General features: G+C 38.8%; 1 protein-coding gene across 2 annotated transcripts; it reads right to left on the bottom strand.

Moving 5' to 3' along the window:
- Positions 1-828: 828 nt before the first annotated feature.
- bzw2 (basic leucine zipper and W2 domains 2) lies at positions 829-20,794 on the bottom strand. 2 transcript variants are annotated; one of them, XM_072676027.1, is made up of 13 exons: positions 20,692-20,765; positions 14,708-14,827; positions 14,376-14,446; positions 11,585-11,761; positions 7,100-7,203; positions 6,273-6,338; positions 5,459-5,594; positions 4,371-4,480; positions 3,361-3,531; positions 2,488-2,634; positions 1,583-1,721; positions 1,357-1,479; positions 829-1,245 (listed from the first exon to the last, which is right to left on the bottom strand). In XM_072676027.1, the coding sequence occupies exons 3-13, from the start codon at positions 14,437-14,439 to the stop codon at positions 1,217-1,219; spliced, it is 1,266 nt and encodes a 421-aa protein (XP_072532128.1). In that variant the 5' UTR covers positions 14,440-14,446; positions 14,708-14,827; positions 20,692-20,765; the 3' UTR covers positions 829-1,216. The 2 variants fall into 2 exon arrangements, with proteins under 2 accessions (XP_072532128.1, XP_072532129.1); XM_072676028.1 differs by lacking the exon at positions 14,708-14,827 and having other exon boundaries at positions 20,692-20,794.
- Positions 20,795-23,533: the final 2,739 nt, after the last annotated feature.

The following is a 23,533-nucleotide window of genomic DNA, read 5'->3' as shown; positions in this document are numbered from 1 at the left end:
AATAGTCAAAAAGTGGCTTGTTGCCGAACATAGACATAGACATAGAGGGTGAGAAAAAGGTGACTAGCTTGACCAGCATCACTTGTTATATGTTTGTTCTTTTTAAATATGAATATAGTCTACATATTCCTCTTCTTCCCGCTCCCTCGTTTTTGTACATGGAGAAGTAACAGCACAAGTTGGTCTAATCCTGCACTCCTAGTTTTTATTTTTTTTATTTTCTTTAAATGATGTGTAGGACAATAAAATGATAAAGAAGTTACATGTAATTCTGTTCAAGCAAAGCAACAGTAACCAGTATTTTAAGTTTTCTTATTGAAAATGTGTTGGTAGTCACCCTTGGGGTAGCTCTACTCTCCTTGCTATCAAACTGGTGTAACACAGCCTCAACAAAATGCTCAGATTATTAGGTTTAGTATAATTTTGTATTTGTATTCAATAATCAAGTGTTTGCCTTACTAGGACAATGGGAATTGTGTCTGTGCTTCTCTTGATTATAGATCAAATGAAATCCCTACAGTCTCACGATGCGTGTACACTCATGTCCATCATTTAAAAGACTTTAAATGTGTAGAGCAGGAACACCCACACACCCACACCCACACACACACCCACACACACACACACACACACACACACACACACACACACACACACACACACACACACACAAATCTATTAATTTCAGTATATGCAGATTAAATAACATTGATATTTAGACTGCTAAAGCTTTCAGACATTTTATAAATGTTTTTAGAATAAGAGCAAAACCACTATAGTACACCCTACTGCCCATGACCTCTATCAAACATCAGTAAAATCAGAGGATTTCTGGGTTAAAATAATTTTAATAGATATTTAAATGACATAATACATATAAAACACCTTTTTCTTAATAAAAAGCAATCGCATACATATACAAGTGACTTTGATCAAATGAAAATCTACTGCAGAAGCTGACGTCTTTCACACCGTACCTGAACAGCATTGATAAAAAGTGTGTCTGTGTGTTGGTTGTTATTAAAAGGCTGTCTATGTGACGTCTCCTGTACTCTTGACGTAGAGCCCAGAGGTCCATGGCTTTTCATTGAGTTGTGCTTGAGTGTCTAAGGACTCCTTGTACTAGGCAATACGCAGTGACATGGAGACTACAGTGCACTAACAGGCTGGCCACAAAGAGTAGACTGTGAAGAGCAGATCTTCAGCGGTCCGACTGCTAATCCTCCTCCTTCTCCGACTCAGACTCTGCCAGAGAACATAGAATATGAACCAGTACTGGACAAAATGGTAAATAAATGTTCCACTTCTGGATTATGGTTATAACAGCTTAAACTTCAAATCTCTGAAATTCTATACCTTCCTCTGCATTCTGAAGCCACTCTACAAACTTCTTCATCTGCTCCAAAAAGACACTTTTCCCTTTAGCAGCATGGGAGTCTTTGTACCACTTCAAAATTGCTTCCTCACTAAGGACATCGGCTAAAAAAAAAAAACGAGAGAGAGAATGTGACGTTGACAGAGTCAACAGTATGAAATACAACAAATACAGATCTTGGATTATACTGTATTGCTGTTGACGTACCTTTGTAGAACAGCACCACTATCTTGGAGAATGATTTCATAAAGTGGATGTTGTCATAGCAGTACTCCTGAATCTTGAGTAGCAAGACCAGTTCTGATTGGCCCTGAGTACTAAACATGGCCAGCAGGGGAGCGTAGTGCTACAGAGAAGAGAGCACATTTAGACTACAGCACAGAACAAATCAGTCAAAAACAAGCAAAACATATGTACAGAGCATACTAGTGATGATCATGTTCAAAAAGCCATTTGGGTGTTCAGCCTTTATAAATCAGTTCGAATCATAGCACACTTGTCAAGTTACCTCTGTGTTTCCTACAGCATTTCAAAAGATCTTTCACTGCCCTGCAAAAACTACCATATCATCTGAATCATCCATCATTCATTCATTATTTTTTTTATAATATATTCTTATTTCTAGTCCCTTTTTGAGTCATTTTATTTAAAACAGTATCATTGTAATGCCAGAAAGCTTAGCTCGTTTACTTGCTAAAAGAAGCATCTAAAAATAAGCATTTACGCACACGATTCATAATAATATATGTGTACACACACACACACACACACACACACACACACACACACACACACACACACACACACACGTTGATTTCACATTCGCTCGCTTCTACATTCTGCATGGGAATTTTTACAGCATCAAATGAGTCTGTTAAAATCCCACCTTCTCACCTTCTCTCTACATGTATCTGCATCTACACCGAACACTGGTGAAACCGCTTCCCAGAGAGTGAGTGAGAGTGTAGCCTAAAAGTTATAGAATCAAGTAGACTAAATATTCTCAAAACTTGTCATGTATTTTATATTTTTCCATGGCGACAAAAATCCTGCAAAGTAATTCTTGAAGAGATTTAAAGAGAATATGATGTTCATGAGGATTGTGGCAGTACCTTTAGGTGTTTGAGAGCCTGGTCAGTAACCAGCTCTTCCTTCTTATTCCACTCCACAGCATTCATAAGGCAGGACCACAGTAAGCCAATAACAGCCTGCTCCTGCAGATCATTCTTTTTCATCTCATCCTTCACATACACCACAATCTGACACACAACATTGACGAGGACACTGGTTAATTTATACACCAACATGAATATTAAATAAATCTGTCTTTGACTACCTACCAAAATTCAAAATTATACAAAATGTATTTAAAAGAAAGTACAACCCAAGAAAGTTTTTTCTTTACTACGTATAGGACCGTGGAAGCATGTTAAATTTAACTATTTTAACATGGAGTCTGTAGTTGCCATTACCCAAATCAAATGTGTGCAATATACTGGTGAGCTCATTAATCAAAAAGGGACTGATAGGTCAAGGAAGACCTCCACTGCTGATGGCAGACGAATCCTCACTAATCTTCAGAAAACCCCCAACTGTCCTTCCGACAGATCAGAAACAGCCTTCAGGAGGCGGATGTGCATTTGTCCAAAACAAAGTGAAAGCTCTTTAAAATGTCCCAAACATTATGGTACCCTGAAGATGTAATTTCAACACTGTGATACTGAAATGTATGCAAATACCTTTGCATCCCTAAAAATAGTCTAGAATGTGTACTTTATTCACAGCTGATTGATTTTAAATTTTAAACTGCAGAGCAGAGAGGCATCAAGAAAATTGTGCCTCCCCCAAACACAGAGGGCACTATATATTTATTAAAAAGAAAAAAAAAAAAAATGAAAAAAAAAGGTTCAACTAAATTGATGGAAATGTGAGTCACCATCAAATGTACTCAGAGGTAACAAAAAGGTTGATTGATTGATATTCACCTCTCTGATTGGACACTCTTGAGACAGACGCTCTTGCAGTTCTTTCTGTAGCTCCTTACGGGTGCCCAAAGACTGCTGCACTCGCAAGAAGTCTGACAGCTCCTTCAGGCTGGCCTCATTAAAGTACTTCGAGAAGTGCTCCACATTTTGCTTGTTTGCAGGAAAGAGTTCCTGAGCAGATTACAATACCAGATTAATTAGAAACATAAAACCATAAACCATTCTGCTTGCTTTACAAAAAGTATCTCATTAGGTTTAAGTTGGATTTATGTAACATTTTAAAATAAAAAATAAATAAATAAAATAACACCTATAAAACCATGTTGATGAGCAGTGAGAGCACTGCTGCTATTGTTGCTACACTATACAATGTAACTCGTGAAGTAGTGAAGTGTAAGTGAAGTGTAACTCATTTCTATGAGTCATATTTGTGTAAAACCTGTAATATTACACTACTGCACTGTTCCACATGCTTCTTTCACTTTAGATACCAGTTCTGTAGCTCTCAGTTTGTAAAACGCATGCGTCCCTTAGTGGTGGCTCAAAAAGCTAATTCCATCTCCTGACTGAAGAGGGAGACCATGAGCAAGAAATGCCAATTCTCACATAATGCTGCTGTAACAAATACTTAATATTTGAAAGTTAAGTCATACAGTGAAGAAATCAATGAACTAAAAATAAGATACTGAAAATAAAGATAATAAATAAAAAGTGGACAGATAGAGAGAGACAATAACTTAGAGTACCTAAAGTGTGTTCTTGTTGTGTCTGTGCTGTGGAAGTAAACAGTTTCTAGGAATTTCTAGGAAGTCCTAAATAAGAAAACATCCCTGTAGAATATGCCTCAAGGTCATGGAGGGGCTAAAGCATGACAGCCAAGTGATGAAGGTTTCCATGGAAACATCAGCACAATCTGCTCACAATCTCACAAATTTCACGTTTTCAAGATCAAATATCATGCCTCGTCCTCGCAAAAACAGGAGGCAATCTCACACATGCACACAGCATACCAGGAGTCTCTTATCCAAGCTGGCCTTACGCAGGGCTGAAGTCACTGCATTAGCATCTCTCTCTGCTATCCAGGCCTTGAACAGCTTCACTGCAAAGGAGGCAGCAATGCCTGCATAATGAGATAAGAATGAGTGTAAGAATAAAAAGGAGTGCTCTAGAACATATATGAGATCCTCAGCACACACAAAATGTAAATAGAAATTACAAAAAATAAATACATACATTTAAAAAATGCATGCATACATATACATACACAGTTATGTGAGGCATCAACAGATTTACATAAAATGTTTGAGATCATAATTTGTCACTTGCAGATTTAGTCATGACAAACATTATTCAAGTGTTCAAGCTGAACCATACTTCAGTAAATTATACATACATATCTTCCATAATAATTCTCAACTATAAGTTTTTTTTTTTTACTTTACTAATAAGAGGGGCCGTCAGCTGCCTTGAATATCCGTCCAGTTCCCAAGTATGTAAGAATACTCAATGGTGGGCTTCATCAAAAACATCTAAGCACAAGTTTGACTGGCAATGACATTTGTTGAGTTCCACATGGAATACGATGTAGGACTTTCCATGTTCCAAGTAGGAAATTTCAATTGAAATGCCCACCACAGGTACTAAGTAGAGAGAGCCTCACCAACACAATTTAAAATCCAAGATGGTTGCACTGCACATTAACAGTAGTAAAAGTTGTAGTATTATACACTTCATTAGCACTTCTATCTAGTTGTGTCTCTTTAAAATCAGTCATACACACAGTACTGTCTAACTTCTATCTGTGGCCTTAAAAATGGTAAAAGTCAAACCAGTTGTGGTAACTTATTTGGAAAGGCTTTCAAATAGTGTATAATTATCTTAAATGTTTAACTGGAACCTGATCAACTCGGGTGTGCAGTCATTCCCAGCTCAGACTTTCAAGGTAATCAAACACGGTCATTAAGAAAAGTAGGACTGTTCCTGCATCAGAATCAACACCAAACAAGAACAAACAGCAAAGAATTTTTTGGAGGATTTGACCAATTTTAGTGGAAAAACCTATGATTGTTTCATGACTGTAAAACAAAGTTCCACAAACCTTCCTTTACTATATTGTCACTGAAGAGGCTGGTAAGAATCTGAGGTGGTAGCGCGTTGTTTGCTAGCAGGATGCCCGTCAGCATGGCCAGTTTGGTCTGCTCAGACTCACTGAAGGCCTTCAGGAAGAGGAGCAACTGTAAAGGACAAATAGCAACAAAAATGTGAAAATGTGAAAGCAGGTTATGAAAAACACTCAAGTACAATCATGTAAATGAACTAGGACACCCCATGAAAACCTTTGTCCTTTTCAAAATGTAAATAATTGATCATTTTATCAATACTGAGAGATGGAGGGAAAAATAACTAAGCACATAAAAAAAAGCCATTCCTTTTTTTGAGATCTTTTTAAAACCCTTCATCTGCTATCAGTCATTATGCATTAGAAGGGGTGTCCGCAAACATTTGGACATAGTGTACCTTATTCTGAGAAGCGAGGTTGCCAGGTAACTAACACCCACACACCCACACCCACCCACGTTACTAATTAAGACCATTTGCTCTTGTCTATTTGCTCCATCTATTGATATTTGGTCTGTCTCTATATAATGTGCTCATTCATTAGCGAGACAATTATGAGCATTATTATGAGATTTTAGAAGTACAGGTTCTCATACAGGGCAAGACCAATATAATTAAAATGTTAAGTACACAGACAATCTAGTGAACCACTATGTAGTATGTGTCTGGTTCTGCCACTGTAGCAGTATTTAAGCAGATGGTTCATGAGTAATAAAAGCTGCAGACAGAACAGCTTTTTTTCACAGTACAACTCCATCTGCTATATAAAGTACAGTACAAGTCAATGCAAATACCTTTTTGATTTCCTCCTCGAAAGCCTTCTCCAGATATTTGTATCTCCTGATAAGTTTATTGAAAACCTGCAAATAGACGATCACCACATTATAACACAGAACTGAAAGAAACATTAGAAATCTGACAGTTCTGTGACTAGCAGAGTGTGCCAACACTCAGGAAACCTGGTTGTACATAGTGGATTCCTAGATGCTCGGAGAGCTTTCCAAAACCATGCAAGAACCTGCAGACCACCAATACCATTCCCTATCAGATACCACTTAAAAGCTTTCATTTTAAAGAGAAATGAGAAAATCAAGCTTCACAGATCCACAATGATGAATCAACAGTGTGGGTCTGCAAGGATGTGGAAATAATCAAGAAGCTCTTACTGAAAAAAGGAGACAAACCAAATAAGAAGACCATCTGAATTCTCAGAACAATGGACTAGGAGCCCAAACCTCAACATCATTCAGTGTTTTGGGAACTATATGGATCATGAGAAGCAGAAAATGCTGGCGTGAAAAAAATATCCCAAATTTCTTTGCTAAACTGAAAGCTGGTATTCCCTGAAAAGAATGGAAGTTGTAATGAAAGTAAAATACACTCTGAAATGAATGAACTTAATTTGGCCGTTTTAGCTGGAAATCAAAGTAAATGGGGAGGGGAATTTTGACTTTTGCACAGTACTGTACAAAGACTACACGATGAAACATTACCCTGGAGGCTATTTTAAAATGACACAGCATGGCTGGCATTCTGGCTCTACTGAAGGGATTCTGAGCATAAGCAGATCCAATTCCAATTTCAGAGAAGGCTGTTGTAGCGGGGGGAGGGAAGCCTTTACCTGAGCATAGCTACGAAGAGCGGTTTGATTTTCCTCTGCGGTGAACACACAGTGCTCGGTCACCTTGGTCTTGTCCCCGTCATCCATGCGCGTCCCCCCGGGAGCTAAAAGAGGAAAAGCAGAGTTACACTGACTGTTATCATTAACCCATGCTAACCCAAGGTCAGCCAAACCAAATAGTAAACCAGAACTGTACTGGTTTCTACAGTTATCGCTAACGTTTAGCGATGTAGTACGTGGTACGTATCTACACCTTAACTTAAATTATACCTTCCACTATAGTTGCATATGTATGTTAGGATGTTATGTATTAGGATTTCATCTTTTTGTAATAAGGATTGTTTATCCATCCTGGTTCTGCCATACCTGGCTCTCCACCTCACTGCATGGCTGTGCTTTTGACGGTTTATCAGCATGGACTTAATCATCTCACCATCTCCCATGTCTTGATGGCACATTTGCCAATTTTCTCTTAATTTAGTATTTTATTTTATTCCTGTTTTGCTATTTTTGTTACTATCCGATGTCGACCAGAAGAGGATGGGTGGTTTGAGTCTTATTCCCTCTCAAGGTTTCTTCCTCTCGATCAGAGGGAGTTTGTCCCATGCCACTGTTGCTCAAGCTTGCTGCAAGCACACAATACAGTTTTCACTACATAACTACATTACTTTAATAATTAACATCAGTTTCAGAGGCCCAAAAAAGACCCCTATGAGACTCCACAGGAATCGGTTTTACCAAATAAATGTAAAAGTTTTTGCATTAGGATTATTAAAAAAGAAAAGGATAAAACTAGGGCTCAATGGGGTTTAGCTTTAAATGTAGAGTCTTCCCTTTATAACACATAACAAGCTCTCTGCAGGTGCTACAGCCAGAGACAGGGTACATAAACACATATTTGCGCCAACGCATGTTTTTTGATGGGACTGTATGGCACTTGAGATTTTCAAAAGTACACTTCTAACAAATGAAACAGGCCTTTTTTTTGACCAAATAAAGTGCCAATCTCCATGGAGAAGTATTTAAATAATAATAATAATAATAATAATAATAATAATAATAATAAAAAAACAACAGTCTCTGTAACTAATCAAACATAAAATAAGATTTAAAGGCAAATTTAAATTCACATATGACTCAAAATAAAGAAAGAACTGGCACTGGCAGAATTGCATGGCAGGAGAGAAGAGTGGATTCCACAAAACAAACCCCAGCAAATCCTGGATGCAAAGGGCAAACACTCTTTGAAAAGGCAGAAGTTGTAAAGAGAAAGGCTTTTACAACAGAATAATGATCCAAAGCATACATCAAAACCCGCCATGGAGTACCTGAAGAGACACAAACTGAAGCTTTTATAATGGCTCTCACAGTCCCCCCGATTTAAACATCTGCAATTTATAGATGGACCTTATACAAGCAGTCAATGCAACACCAGTCAAGAATATCTCAGAACTGTAGGTCTTCTACAAAGAGGTGGGATCAATTTCAACAAGAACTGAAAGATGTTTAGCTGCTACAAAAAGCAAGCTGCAAGCTGTGAGTTCTGCCAAATGTGGTGTTACTAAGTCTCGACTCTGTACAGTATCCAAATGTTTGCACAGGCTCCACTCATTTTTTATGTTATGAAATACAGAATAACTGTGCATTAGAATTTGTTTTTGTGTTTTATATTTGCTATAAAGAGCTGTGTTGCTACCATCCACCATTTCACATTGCACTTCTTATTACACTTTTAGCAGCAAAGAGTACCCCTGACTCCTTAAACAGAGGATTTTTACAATTCATAAGTCAAAGATTACAAAATGCATAATAAGGGAGTGTGCACTTTGGGTTTGCAGTTCATGATTCAGTGGCTCAGTCTGCAGGAAAGGTTAAGTATTTCTAACTGCCATAGACATGGTTCAATGGCCACTGTTTAGCAGACAGTCGTTGACCTCTAACAGGATTATACAACATTACCACAGCCTCCATGTCCTACACTCAGACGAGGGATCAGCCAGACTTACACAATCAGATCTCCTTACACACATAAACAATGCCAAGGCTGAAGCCACAGGTGGACCAGCATATGTTCTATATAATTTTGATGTATTGATTTTGTATTCAGACAGTGTATTTAACCAGATCAGCTTAAAATAATACTGGTAATAACAATGCTAATATGTTTATATTAACTGATTAAAGACTGATACACTCTAAATAAGAAAAGTGCCAAAGAATATAAGTTTACATTATGATTTACAATTAAATCCATTACAATAAAAATAATCAATTTATATATTTATTTATTCAAATTAAGTAATTCAACACAATGCTGCTCATCTCCATTCTTCAGTTGGGAAAAGGGCTGTAATATGGGAATAAGGGGGACAGGGTTGTTGAGCCCGAAGCCGTTTCTGTCCATCCTGGCACAGGGCAGAGGCAGGAACAGCATATTTAGTTTGAATAGCTGCTAAAAACTTTGCCTGCTTGATTAAATGTCAACTAAAAGGAGTGATGTGTAAACACTCTATTTCTGTAAAGATATTAGCTATCTAAGGTCAGCCCATTTCACTGTGGACCAAGCTAACAGATTAATTTCCAACACTCACAAACTACACTCATCCTTCTTCCTGAAACACTGAGTTACATACTGATGCCATTTTCTCTCTCTCTTTCCGGTGTTGGATTTATATCATTGCGTTCATTGTAAACAGATTTTTCTTTTAAATGATGCTTCACTCCCAATTTGCAGTGCACTGCTCGCAATTGTAAATCTCATCTGTTTTCAGGGCGGACTGAACCATCTCATATAAATAAAAAGGGAGATGCAAATCAGATAATGCATGAATATTTACTCTGAATATTTTTTGCCAAACAAGAAAAATAAATAATTCAAGAAAAAAATAGTTTAGTTCAGTATTGGAAAAAAGACCAAATACAAAACTAATACATTTTTGATGCATGCTTTTTCACTTTCTCTCCAGTAGACTGGGTTCTATGCTTCCACTTTTAGATTACAGTAGATCATTAAAATGGCTAACCCATCTCTATTCAGACAAAACAAGTTAAACAATGGATTGGGAAATGCTTCAGATTAAGAAAGACAGGCCATGTAGTTTGAGAGGAATGTGTAGCCATGGAATACCATTTTCGGTGAGAACTGCACAAGGTATAGTTACAGGTTTCTTCAGGAAGTGTGAATTAAAATAAATTTGACACATGAATAATCAGAAAGCTTTATAATTGGTAACGGTCATTTCCTGGCACAGCACGACAGACAGTGTTCCAATTGTTGATTGGCGCTTTGGCTGGGCCGTTCACCCGCTCTCTCTGTCTGTCTGTCTCATGATTAGTGAATAGCTCCAGAGGCTTTATATAGACCCACAGTAAACCGTTTAGCTGCAATTGGGTTGACAGAGTCAGCCTGGATAGTGCCTGAATGTGAATTAATTCTAGGGTTAGAGATTAAAGAGGAGTGTGCAGTGAGTGCATGAGTGTAGATTGTGTACAGAAGATCAACTGAACAGCAGTGACAACATTCATCCAATGAATACGGATAATCTAGCGTCTAATGAGCACAGGTAATCAGAGGTCAGTCATTCACTAATCTGAAAGTGACACATACACACAGACACTAACTGCACCAATAGAAACACAACATTTCAGTACACATGCCACCAACACAGACCCCTCTACAAGACCTCCCTGTGGTGTCTGGCACCAAGATGTCAGCATGAGTTCTTTCCTCTCCTGTCAGTTGCCAGATGGATTGGTCACGGATATATCGCGGCTGTACAGCCATTACACATTTCTGAGACTTTTGCCACAGCAGCCCTTCTGTTGGTTCTATCCAGATGGGATAGCTTTTATCGCACTCAGTAGTAACCCACCACAGCTAACCAGGAGCACCCACATGCCTTGCAGGGTCAGTGAGACTCAGGCCCAGTCATCTGACCATGATGATTTGGTTCTTGTCAAAGTCATTTAGATCTTTATGCCTGACCATTTCTGCTACATAAATAACAATATTGGAAAATAAAACCTGTGATATATAATTGTCTAAATAATATAAAGAAAAATACAGGAATTTTCACCAGGTTTCTCCAGAGGTCAAATGATCCAACATTTCCCAAAAACCTATTCTGTATAGGACTGGACTGAAATAAATGATATTGGGCAGATATAATTCGCCCTTTTTAGAAATGTTAAAATATGAAAACTGTGTAGATTTTCATTTAGCATCAAGCATGCTGTAGCACGACGCATGTAATTTAATTGGCCTTACAGGACCTTGCATGTCCTGCGATATGATCATTGCACATGTGCGCATTCCGATGACGAAACTGATACAATATATTGTGCAGCCCAATGGACTGATCAACTATCTTTAATTCAAGAGAGAAATTGTATAAATTTGACCTTAGTGAACTACTCCTTTAACAAGCATAGATGAAGAAAATGACTGCAGAATGCATCAAGTATCTGAATGACAGTCCTTCTTACCAAGCATGCTTCCAGCGATGAGGATGTCAAACAGGGTGTCAGCATAGCGACGGTAGTCCAATTTCGACCCGGTGACATCCAGAAATTTGGCTACAGCATCGAGATCACCCCCCGCTTCACTGAGGCCCTGAACAATCGTGTCTCGGAAAACTGTGGGCTCAAACTTCTCCTTTTCATCTGCAGGAAAGTACAATAAAGACGTCATAATTCCTCGTTTTGATCATCCTGCATTTGTTGGATTAACTGTCTCAGTTGCCCAGAGAAGGTTTTCTATAAGCATTGCTGTGAGGATTTAATTGAAATCAGTGACAAGAGCATTAGTGACTAGGATGCAAACATTGCACCCATCCACAAAAACATGGCAGATGACTGAGAATGAAAATAAGGGTAGTTTAGACCAGTGTTTCCCAAAATGTGGATTCGACAGTAAAGTTCATTTTCCACTTAACAATCACAACCGACTTCTCCAGGGCCACTTCATCATTCAGAAGCTTTAAAGAGCTTTAAAATGATGTATGGCATGCAGACTTTTCTGTAACACTCAGTGGCTGATTACACTCAGATATTACTGTAGATGGCTGAGTTCAGGAAAATGTCACGCCGAATGAAAATGAACGACGCGCACCAACCATCTTGCTGAGACACCCCGTGTTTGAACTGCCAATCACACCTACAGAGTAAGCCCCTGAAGTGTGACGCAAATGTCCTGTTATGAAAAACACCCTCACATTTGGCAGTCACAGGCCACTGAAGAACATTTTGTAGGCCAAGCCTCTCTCACTGAACTAGTTTCCTTTTGCCTTACACGATATACTGCACCACAATCTCAGGTTTGCAGCACTAATGTCTTTAAATTCATGTGGAACCTCCTGATAGCGCACTGTTTGGAAAGGCATGCATCTGTACCAGGGTGAGCAGCTTCTGTGCCACTGTTGTTGTTCCTGCTTTGTATGTGGGGAGGAGGAATGGCAGGGATAGTGAGGTGGCAGGGGGCCTGCACAGGGCCTGGTGTTGTGTAAGGGCCAGCGAAAACTACTGGACACAAGCAGGCTATTAATGGAAAGTAGAGAGCTGCCACAGGGACCCATGTCATCGCGAGGGTGAGTGAGAGACTGCAGCACATGTGTGCTGGTTCATGCCTGAGGGTTTTTGTGTGTGCGCACGCATATGCCCGAGTGGATAAGCAGGCAGATGAACTTTGTTGTATCTGTTGAACATTTTTCAAAATAGAGACGCCACTACACCAGGCACAAAAACCAGTGGCCAACTTGGTGCTTATTGATACCAATCATTGATCAACTGACCATTTTACTTTTTCCTGCATTTTAAACCAAAGTTCACACTATAATCCATTAACTATATTGAGCCTTGATCAGAACACAAATTACTGATTATTATATGGCTCACTAATTGAATAAAAAAGGACAGTGTTTGCGTATCAGACACTCCTATTCAGTGCAACTTAATGTAGCATTATACAAAAAATTATATTTTCGGGTAATTCATGTTTACTCCACTACCACGAGCTTCATAAGTAACTGAAAGCTACAGAAAGCATATGGACTATGACAGGAGAGTAATATTGCATTTCAATATTGGGCTAATAACAATACAACAATTGGCCCATTTATTGTCAAACATAGTGGCCCTGATATTGTGCACCCCAAGTTTTAAATACACTAGCAACCAAGAAGTGTTGTGCTCCAAGGTGGACAGAGACTCCAAAGTCTGCAACAAATACTTTGATCCTTTGATGCTCTGCAACAAAATGCTTTGATAGTGGAATCATTTCTCGATTATTGAAATACATAATTGATTATTCAGATTACTAATTGCACAATTACTAAAGAAGTTTTATCAAGTCGTTAGCTTTTAAATTTAGTTTGGAGGTTGTCTTGTGCATTTGCTAACCAACAAGGAGGACAAAAAAAGAAAAATCTTATTAAATTTACTGTGTTTTATTTAACTTTCTTGCTAAAATAAAAAATATTTTTCTTGTCAATATTTAAAAACCAATGATGTGGAAAATAGCAGCAACAAATGACAAAGCTAAATCAGTTTTCCCATCATTTAGCACATCAGCAAAAAAAAAGTGAGATGCCAGTTTTAGCTTTAAGTTTCAAAGTATTGTGTGTTACTGCTATGTTTGTATTAGTGACTTTTATAGTGACATGGCCTGCGTGTGTGTAAATGCCCCTCTCTCACTTTTTCTTCCTTTTATTCCATTACACATTTAACAACATTCTGAGGTTGACTTGCCTGAAGATTTCTCCTTTTTACAGTCAGCTCATGTCCATATGAGACTCCTACACCTCACTAGTATAACTCTGCTCTCCACTCACACATCGGAGTGAGGTTCCTGCAGACGTGTGGCTGCGTTGTCTTATGGCTCTGAGGGTACAGCATATACAAACCGTACCAGTTTTATGCACATGATCTGTTCATGTGACAGACAGCTGCTCTATAGTTTTCACTGCAGCTTGGTGCCCAGATTAAGGAAATAACTACTGTAAAAGTAGCAGTAATACTGTATACCACACTGTAATGAATAAACTTTGGTGATTAATCCATGGTTCACTTGTATCCTGAACAGTTCCTAGCTGTGCCAGAGACACACGTGATGATGTCATCAACAAATCAACTATCACAATCAACTATAAAACTATTAAATTAGTGGCCAAATCATTTGGTCATTGATATTGGATGACTCCATTGGATGGATGAAGTCCATTAGTCGTTGGACCCCTAACAAAAACTGTAGCGAAAACTAAACAAAGAGACAAAGACTCACCCCTTTTCCTGGTTTTAAACCGTTGGCCTGTAAGCACTGGCTTCTGCTGCTTACCGGTATTCATAAAAGTCCTGAAAAGAGACAGTAAACAAATGATTAAGGATCCCCCATTATGAGCAATCCAAAGCCTATGGTCAGACACAGGTAACCAAAAATAGAAACAATAGCATCTACTATGCCATAATCCATTATTACAGAGAGCATCAAGGAGCAGCAGCAGTGGAGGAACAACCCATGACCTAGTAAGCCAGCACTGAACACTCTGAACATACAGCTTATCCAAACCAGAACAGTACAGAGAGAACCAAAACCCCCCTGTTTGAAAAGCTTACCAGCTGTGAGGTCCGCTCTACTGTAGAGTTAGTGTGAGCTCTGTGTGTCTCAGTGAATGCTCCAGCAGAAAGTGACTGCTCCGGCCAGGCTTGCACTGCTCTGTGCTAAATATAGAGGGGCTCATCCCCGACAGTGTAAACTTCAGTCACTCAGGCCTGGGACACGTGTCGTATTACAGCAAGGACATGTCTGATCACACACACACGCATGCACATGGACATTCTAACATACGGCTTTAACAACAACAACAACCATGAAGTTAAGGTGCCACCACAGTAAGTGTCCTATTAACAACAGGGTTTACAAGCAGTCTTGACTTCATCACAGGACACTATTGAAAAGTCTTAAATCATCTGGCCAATGATCCAATACTAGGATTGTAATTATGACACACACATAATCACATGCATCTCTTTTAAAGTCATGTGGTTCACAGGAGGAATCAATTCTAAGGAGACCTTTCCTGCTCGGTTTGTTTATTTCTCGAACACGGGGAGTCTAAATCCAGCACAGACGTCTTGGCTACATCTACAGCACGCAGAAGAAGACATAACTGAACGTACTGTACTCTGCCTCCCCTGAGGCAAAAGAAATAAAGGAATTAGAAATCTCATTTTTGTTTGTGAGCACAAACCACAATAAGTGGACTGATTTTAGAGTATTTGGTATGGTTATAGGTTTACATTACCTGCAATTATCTGCATGATAATTTTTTTTTCGACTCCCACAGTAAACCCTTTAGTGCACCATATGAAATGAATACTTCCAACACAGCACTGTTTTACAACTAGGGTGATATTTTATATTGGCAAAGCATGAATTACAAGGATTTTGGCATAGCTGCCACGTCAACAAAGGAAAAATCTGAAAAAGCAAAGTTTAAGATCAATACACTGATTGAGATTCTCATTGTGTTAAGATTCACATAAGTGAAAGATATGGCACGTTCCTATTTTCAGTATCGATACTGAAACCCTGAGTATTCTTTGATATGTTTCTGCTATTCCTTTATTTTTATTAAGGCATTAAAACTACCTTTAATACTTGTGTCTCCAGTGTGAGCAGATTAGACCAGATTTATTTTCCTGTACTTTTACTACCTGTAAACAACAGTTTTTCATCTAAATTGATCTGCTCTAGGAGACTGAACAGTTTAGAAGAATGGTGGACATCCTACAACACGGTGGAACAACAGATGGTTCAACAGACGCATTTATGCATGCCTTACGGAATCCAATCACAGCAATCGCATTCTGTTTACACATGTATTACATGTGGATGAGATCAGTCTCTGTCCACATCCAAAAGTGTTTTGCGTGATCCAATCGTAATCTGATTACGAAGCGTCTTGGGATGTGTTTCTATCTGGCTTTTCATGCGGCCGAGTGAATACAGAATGCGATCCGAACACCTGAAACACATGGTAATGCCAGCTGTGAACAGACTTACATTAATGGTATCTGGTCGACACTCTTATCCAGAGTGACTTAGCACTTGAATCTTGTTACACAGGTAAGTAAATGTAGTGGTAGAAGTCCTGCCCAATGACTGTTTTTGGTATAGAGTTCTTTCACTGTCTCAGAGAATGTGGTTATTAGACACCACGCCACACCAACTGCTGAGCCAATGGTTCTGATTTTGTCATGCATCCCTAGAAAAATGGTCTTGTATGCACAATCCATCCCACCCCCAATCCATGATGGTATCCACAGCATGGGTATTGCTCATTTTGTAGGCAGTGGGCCTAGGTATAGCGAGTCTTATTTATGAAATTATTTACACAGTGCAAATTAAACCTTTCTTTATAGGTCATAACCTCTCTTCTAGGATTATATTGGTGAACACATCTACTGCTGTACGATATTTCAGTTAATTTCCTTATGTCACCATTACAGCTGTACATTTACTCAGTTCCAGGTAGGCCTACTTTAGTACAACCATGGTGGAAGAGGAGTGGAACGGTGAGGAAATAGCCTACAGTGTTCTGTTTAATTGAATTTCAAGTGACTTTATATGTGGTTAAAGAGGTCCAAGTACATTGTGTTTCTCATCACAATGTTATGTGTATTTTGACGATGATCAGACAGATACTGTCCAAATTTGCCACATATTTATTATAAAAAAACATCAATTATAATGTGTTTGTTTTGGAATGCTCATTTGACCCAAAGAATTGTGTTTTAATCAATTTTACAGTTTTTTTTTAAACAAATTTTTGCATCTAGTTCCTCAGTGTGTTACAAATAACCCACCATTGGGGTTTTATAATTTTATTATAATTACACTCAGAAAACAAGCATTAGGTTGCACTCTCCCCAAACTAACACACACACACTTACTTTATAACATCTCCCAAGCCCTGTCCCAGAGCATTAAAAAAAGGCAGGACAGAACAAGTCTTATGCCTCTGACCTCACTGTATTTAACCTGTAAATGATTCCATCTGTACATCATGTCTATGGCAGTTTCTATTCCATCTGTATATTATGTTTACAATACATCTATAATAATATATTCAAATGTATATTTTACAATAGTTTACAATTACAGTTTACAATAGTTTATTATCTAATTATAGACCCATCTCAAACTTAACATTCGTATCTAAGATATTAGAAAAATTTGTGTCATACATGTAAAAAAATTACATGTATGAGAAATTCCAGTCTGGATTTAGACCCAATCACAGCACAGAGACAGCCCTAGTGAAGATTACGAATGATCTCCTTCTTGCCTCTGATCAAGGCTACGTATCTTTATTAGTCCTACTAGACCTTAATGCAGCCTTTGATACAATAGATCATACTATATTACTAGAAAGATTAGAGAAAATGGTTGGAATCACTATCATGGTTCCAATCATATCTAACGGGACGCTATCAATTTGTAAAGATAAAAGATTTATTTTCAAACTACGCAGAAGTAAGATATGTTCCGCAAGGCTCAATTTTAGGGCCTCTATTATTTACATTATACATGTTACCACTGGGCTCAGTTATAAGCAGACATGGCGTTAATTTCCATTTCTATGCAGATGACACACAGCTCTATATATCAGCCAAACCTGACGATAAATTTAGACTACAGAAAATGGAGGACTGTGTAAAGGATATAAAACTCTGGATGTCACATAACTTCCTTCTCCTCAACAGTGACAAAACCGAAGTTCTCCTTTTAGGTCCAAAAGACTCTAGAAATAAACTATCAGACTTAATGTTAGACTTGGCTGATTCTTCCATCATTCCTGGTTTAGCAGCTAAAAATCTTGGCGTCACATTCGACTCAGATTTATCATTTGAGCAACATATAGCTAATATTAGTAGAACAGCCTTTATGCAGCTTAGGAACATCTCCAAACTAAGAAACTCCTTATCACTACAAGATGCAGAAAAGCTAGTACATGCTTTTATTACCTCAATGCTAGATTATTGTAACGCACTACTGTCAGGTTGTTCCAGCAGGAACCTCAATAAACTTCAGCTGGTGCAAAATGCTGCAGCCAGGGTCCTTACTAAAACTAGAAAATTTGACCATATCAGTCCAGTTCTATCAGCACTTCATTGGCTCCCAGTTAAATTCTGTATTGAATACAAAATTCTTCTATTAACATATAAGGCCCTACATGGCCTCGCTCCTGAGTACCTGCAGGATCTTATTGTATATTACGAACCATCAAGACTACTTCGATCTCAGGGTGCTGGCCTCTTACGCGTTCCCAAAATTCAGAAAACCTCAGCAGGGGGAAGAGCCTTTTCTTATAAAGCCCCCCAGCTCTGGAATAACCTTCCAGATAATGTTCGGGACTCAGACACAGTCTCAATCTTTAAATCTAAGCTGAAAACGTATATGTTTAGTTTAGCTTTTGGTAATTAATGTTTCTTAGATAAGGGCTGCAGGTCCAGGGGTTCGCGGACCCAGGGAATTGTAGTACACTGAGATGCTGGAGCTGTCGTCTCGCTGCTTACACGCGATCACTCAGGTTTGTTGACGGTGGAGCAGATAGATGCTGGTGTTCTCAGGGTGCGCCCGTGTCTGTGTTACCTTCTGGCTCTCTCCTTTTAATTATGCTGTGATAATCAGACCTGCCGGAGTCATCAGACATACCCAGATGCTGATTCTCAACATTCTCTGCCCTCCATAAAATTCCTCTTAGAACTAACTTCTCTTTTTACCTTCTTCGAGTAAACGGCCACCCAGCCCGACCTGCTGGAAGATTGCCCGCTGAGGTCCCCTCTACCTGCGTCTAACCAGCTGCCACCTACCAGTCCGGCCAGCGGGTCCCCCCCAACCCGCCACCACCCATGGCTCACCCACCTGCCGCTGCTGCCTGTTTGGTGGCCGTGCTGAAACCTAGATGGACTCGTGTCTGTCTGACACTATTAATATCACCACTATCAACTTTCTGTTGTATCTGCTTTGGTAATTGTTATCATTAATGTTTAAATAGTCTGGCCAGAGGAGGATGGGTCCCCCTTGTGAGTCTTGGTTCCTCCCAAGGTTTCTTCCTCCAGCTCTGAGGGAGTTTTTCCTTGCCACTGTCGCCGTTGGCTTGCTCACGGGGGTCTTTGACCCTTCATGTTATTTCTTCTTTCTTCTCTGTCCTTTATTAAGTACTAATTATGTAAAGCTGCTTTGTGACGTCAACAGTTGTAAAAAGCGTTATACAAATAAATTTGACTTGACTACACCTCTATAATATATTCACATGTATATTTGTCTATATCTCTGCCTATATTCTGCATTTATTGTACATTCTGCACTTCTGGTTAGATGCTAAACCATTTTTTGCCTTGGTACTTGCACATGGGTAACCAAAATAATAATGTTTAATCTAATCTAAAATAACCTCAAATAAAAAAAAATTAAAAAAAAAGCACCTCAAAAAATCTGTTCCAACCTTGATCAGTGTTTGTTGATCCACTCAAATGTTCCACTGCAGCTCTACAGGGAACTTAGGCGAGAACTTGCTTTTTCGACTCCTACACACACTACTTTTATTTCTACTCACCTCTGGCCCAAAGCAGCACTCTCCTCCACACACACACACACACACACACACACACACACACACACACACACACACACATTACTACAGCACTTATTCCTTCTCCACAAGCCCGGTTTACAACAGAAAACCAGAGATCCAAAAGACACATGAGATGGTAGGATAGTATAAAGGACTGAGGGCAATTCACTTCCAGCAGCGAACTGAAAGGACTGGAGCCAGACATCAGCTGAATTACTCCCAGCTCTTCAGGTGCGCGCCAGGAGTGAACACTTGGCTGCAGCAGATCAGACCAGCTTTGCGTGAGAAGATAAAACAAACACCTACAAACACATCATACTCATACAGCTCATCACACCCGGACTGAAATCAGGGCTGCACACTCGAGTAGCACTACAGTGTTACTAACATTACCGTGAGAAAAAGCACGAAAGTGAAGTTCACAAACTGACTCACTGCTCCTCTATTAAACGCGCTCACAGCATTTCGCCTCAGGATAGGTTGATCTGCTGCCTAAAATACAAGCATTTTACCCCTAAACCCAGCTTCTGCAACAGCTGTGACCCATTATAAATGTACTAGTGTAAAAAAAAAAATACTGTAATTTCTTAAAAAAAACGAAATCCTCAAGGTTCAACCCTAAAAATGGGGATTTGGGAGTTTTGGGAGTCATCTACCACAAACGAGCTGTAGAATTGACCTATAAGTGATAAACCACAATACTACGTGCCCTGTGACTTTATATAAGGCATATATTTACCTATAAGCCCTTATTGCTTACCGTTGTAGCTAACTAACTGCAGTAAGGTCAAGCGTCTACACTGCAGTCAGACTTTCCTCGCTCTAAGTCAGATAGTCAGGTTTACATGATCCTGTGTAGCTTAACAACAGCACAGGTGGTTAAAAACTCTCACGCCAACAATACAGCACATACACACACCAACATATTAACAACATATTACTAAGCGACTGAAATACCTGGCGGTGTTTAATTTGCCTTGTGAAGAGTTTTCAGCTCGGGTGATGAGGACTGCACTCTCACTCGCTTCAACTTGAGGAGGCAAGCGACATGCAGCCAGCACAGTCCACTTTCCACAGCTCATTGAGCATTTATCAACAAGGCTGGGTGAATCAGGGAGGAACACATCTACATATGAAAAGTGTAGGATTTTAGGAAATGAATTTGAGAAAGCTTTGAGAAAAAAAACAAGATGTTCAAAACTGATTTTGAAACATTTCTGCGTGTTTGTATTAGGTCTCCCCCGTTTGTGCGCTGCAAATGGTACGATCCAGTCCCTGGCTTTTCTACCATGGCTACTGTGTTAGAAACTCAGGGGCTCTGTATGTTTGTGCCCTAATTAGCAAGGCCTGCCAAATTAACCAACGCGTTTGTAATGAGGGAAAAGAGGGACGATACAGGTTGCTGAGGTTCTGTAGAAATCAATGGTGTCATTTATTCAAACAATTGTTTTTGAGGTTTCTTTGTTTCTCTTTTGATTTTTTTATTTAAAACATTTAAAACTGCATATTCTAAACCTCATCATGTGTACTGAATCAGTCTGATGTGCACAATTTACATTGTATTCATACCGTGTAATGTCAGCTTTGTTATTAAATGTTCTTAGATGTACTTTCTAAGATCTAAGTAGATCTTAGATCTAGGCTCTTTGGCTGTATTGAACTGGATTGACTTCAGAGAATTAAGGACAGCTGATTGAACTACAGTAGCATCTTTAAACCCTGTGCATATCTCAGTGTTTGTAATTAGAATCAGTACAGTTGTATTTATGAAGGAATTTGTGCTTATGAACACTGACGATTCTTAAAACAAACAGTACATAAATAATATACATACGGGCTGGTAAGTAATGTTAACAATGCATTCATTTTATTGCATCATCTATGATACAGTGTGTACAGTCATTGCCACCGTAGCTCGTGCTGGATGTTGGTAAATGAAATTGGAAACTATGTTGATCCTATGCAAAACACATGATATTCACAATTAGGTTCATGTGAACCATAGTTAAAATTTTAAATGTTTGTTGAATTAGTCCCCTTTTCCCCCAATCTGGTACTGCTAATTAGATTCAAAAAGTTTATTGTCCCCGTTTATTGTCATATGCACAGAAACAAGCAGTTACACTGTACAATCAAAATCTTACTTTGCAGTTCCTCCATTTACAGACATAATCTTATAAATATAAACATAAAAAGAGACAAACAGAATAATATATATATATATATATATATATATATATATGTACTATGTAACGCTAAGTAAAAAGAAAAACACTAAATAAAGTTAGATAAAAGTTAAAGAGTACAGTACAGTATGCAAGTTGTGCGAGTAGAGTTGCATGTGCACAGTGCATTGTGCAAATACAAAAGTATTTGTAAAACAGTAGCAGAGAAATATATATAAATAAATTTATAAATCTAAATATGTAGTGGACTTATAATAATGGGTGCATGTCAGAGTTCAGCCAGTAAAATAAGACAAATGCTGTTAATAACAATGAATTATACACAAATAATATGATTAATTAATAATATTTGGATCATCTGACAGCCAATGTCCAAAAGTTTTTTGTGGACACTTCTTCTAATTCATGCATTCAGCTACTTTAGGTTACACAGATGTGCAAATGTGCACACACCGCTTGTACTAGCTGTAGAGGAGTATTGCTAATAGAATAGGACTCTCTAAAACAGATAAACATGTTGAATGCCAGGTGTGGGATAGAAGGATATAAAGCCCCCAGCATTGATCTGTGGTACAGTGTAACTGTGTTCTCTGGAATGATGGTGTTCCATCCAATACTTTTGGGATGAGTTGGGAAGTTGTGATGAGGTGAGGTGTTGATTACCCAACATCCTGAACTCACTAACTCTCTTGTCACTGAATACAATTAAATCCTAACAGCATTCATTGTTTCTTTCAAAATCAAAGGGAATGAAAAAAGAGTTTATCCTGTTTCCTTTTGTTGGAGAAACTGTCTCGACTTTCCAGGGAAAAAGGCTTTCTACTAAATTTTGGAGCATATCTAGTAACAAGCCTTTCCCCTGGACAGTAGAGACAGTTACTCAAACAAAAACAGAATAAACTCTTTTTTTAATACCCTTGATTTTGAAAGAAACAATGGATGAGCTGGTGTCCCAATAGTTTTGTCAATATAGTGTAGATCCAATACGTAACTACAAAGTGCATCACAACATACCCAACATACCCACTAGATGTACTGGACTCCACTAGTCCATGCGTTTTTGTGTAAATGATGTAATTGCTGAGCAAGCAGCCCTAATATGAAGCAGTGTAGTGTCTGATGGCCTGAGGTGACAGTATGTGTTCTCTATTGTTGGGAAGGCATGTGGTGGAGACTCCTGAGAGGCAAACGCGCATCTCAAACTGGTTTAGATAATGCAGAGGCACCACTAAATGTAGACTACAGTACAGGCTTCTTCAGACTCTTTTGTCAGAAAGCAGAATGGCTAAAAACAGAAAATCACAAGAGCCCCCCTGCCTGTCAAAATCAGATGTGCTGCTTGCACGGCCTGCCACCAACGCAGTCGTTCAGCTCTGGCCAAGAAGCAGCTCGGATTATGAGTCACACACTGACGCGTGTGCTGTAGAGAAATACCTTGGCTACGGAAAGCAGTTTTTCCATTGAAACCAGTGCTGTATTTAATAATACAATTGCAGCTAGATGAACTACTTTCAAGTAAACACTGAATTTTGTGTGTTCTGTATGTCCTCGTATGTATTTAGAATGTAAACCTCATCACCATTTAGCTCTCTTTCCAAAATAACTGCATGCTG

The sequence above is a fragment of the Salminus brasiliensis genome, chromosome 3 (genome assembly GCF_030463535.1).
Source record: "Salminus brasiliensis chromosome 3, fSalBra1.hap2, whole genome shotgun sequence".
Classification (NCBI taxonomy): Eukaryota; Metazoa; Chordata; class Actinopteri; order Characiformes; family Bryconidae; genus Salminus; species Salminus brasiliensis.
This window is presented reverse-complemented; position numbering and strand designations above follow the sequence as displayed.

What these genes read in the sequence shown, in the direction of transcription:
- bzw2 (XM_072676028.1), bottom strand. Translation starts at nt 14,439, where the DNA reads ATGAATACCGGTAAGCAGCAGAAGCCAGTGCTTACAGGCCAACGGTTT. An exon ending in GTTTAAAACCAGGAAAAGGG is followed by an intron (nt 11,762 to 14,375) that starts GTGAGTCTTTGT and finishes ACTTTCCTGCAG; the next exon opens with ATGAAAAGGAGAAGTTTGAG. An exon ending in CATCGCTGGAAGCATGCTTG is followed by an intron (nt 7,204 to 11,584) that starts GTAAGAAGGACT and finishes TTCCTCTTTTAG; the next exon opens with CTCCCGGGGGGACGCGCATG.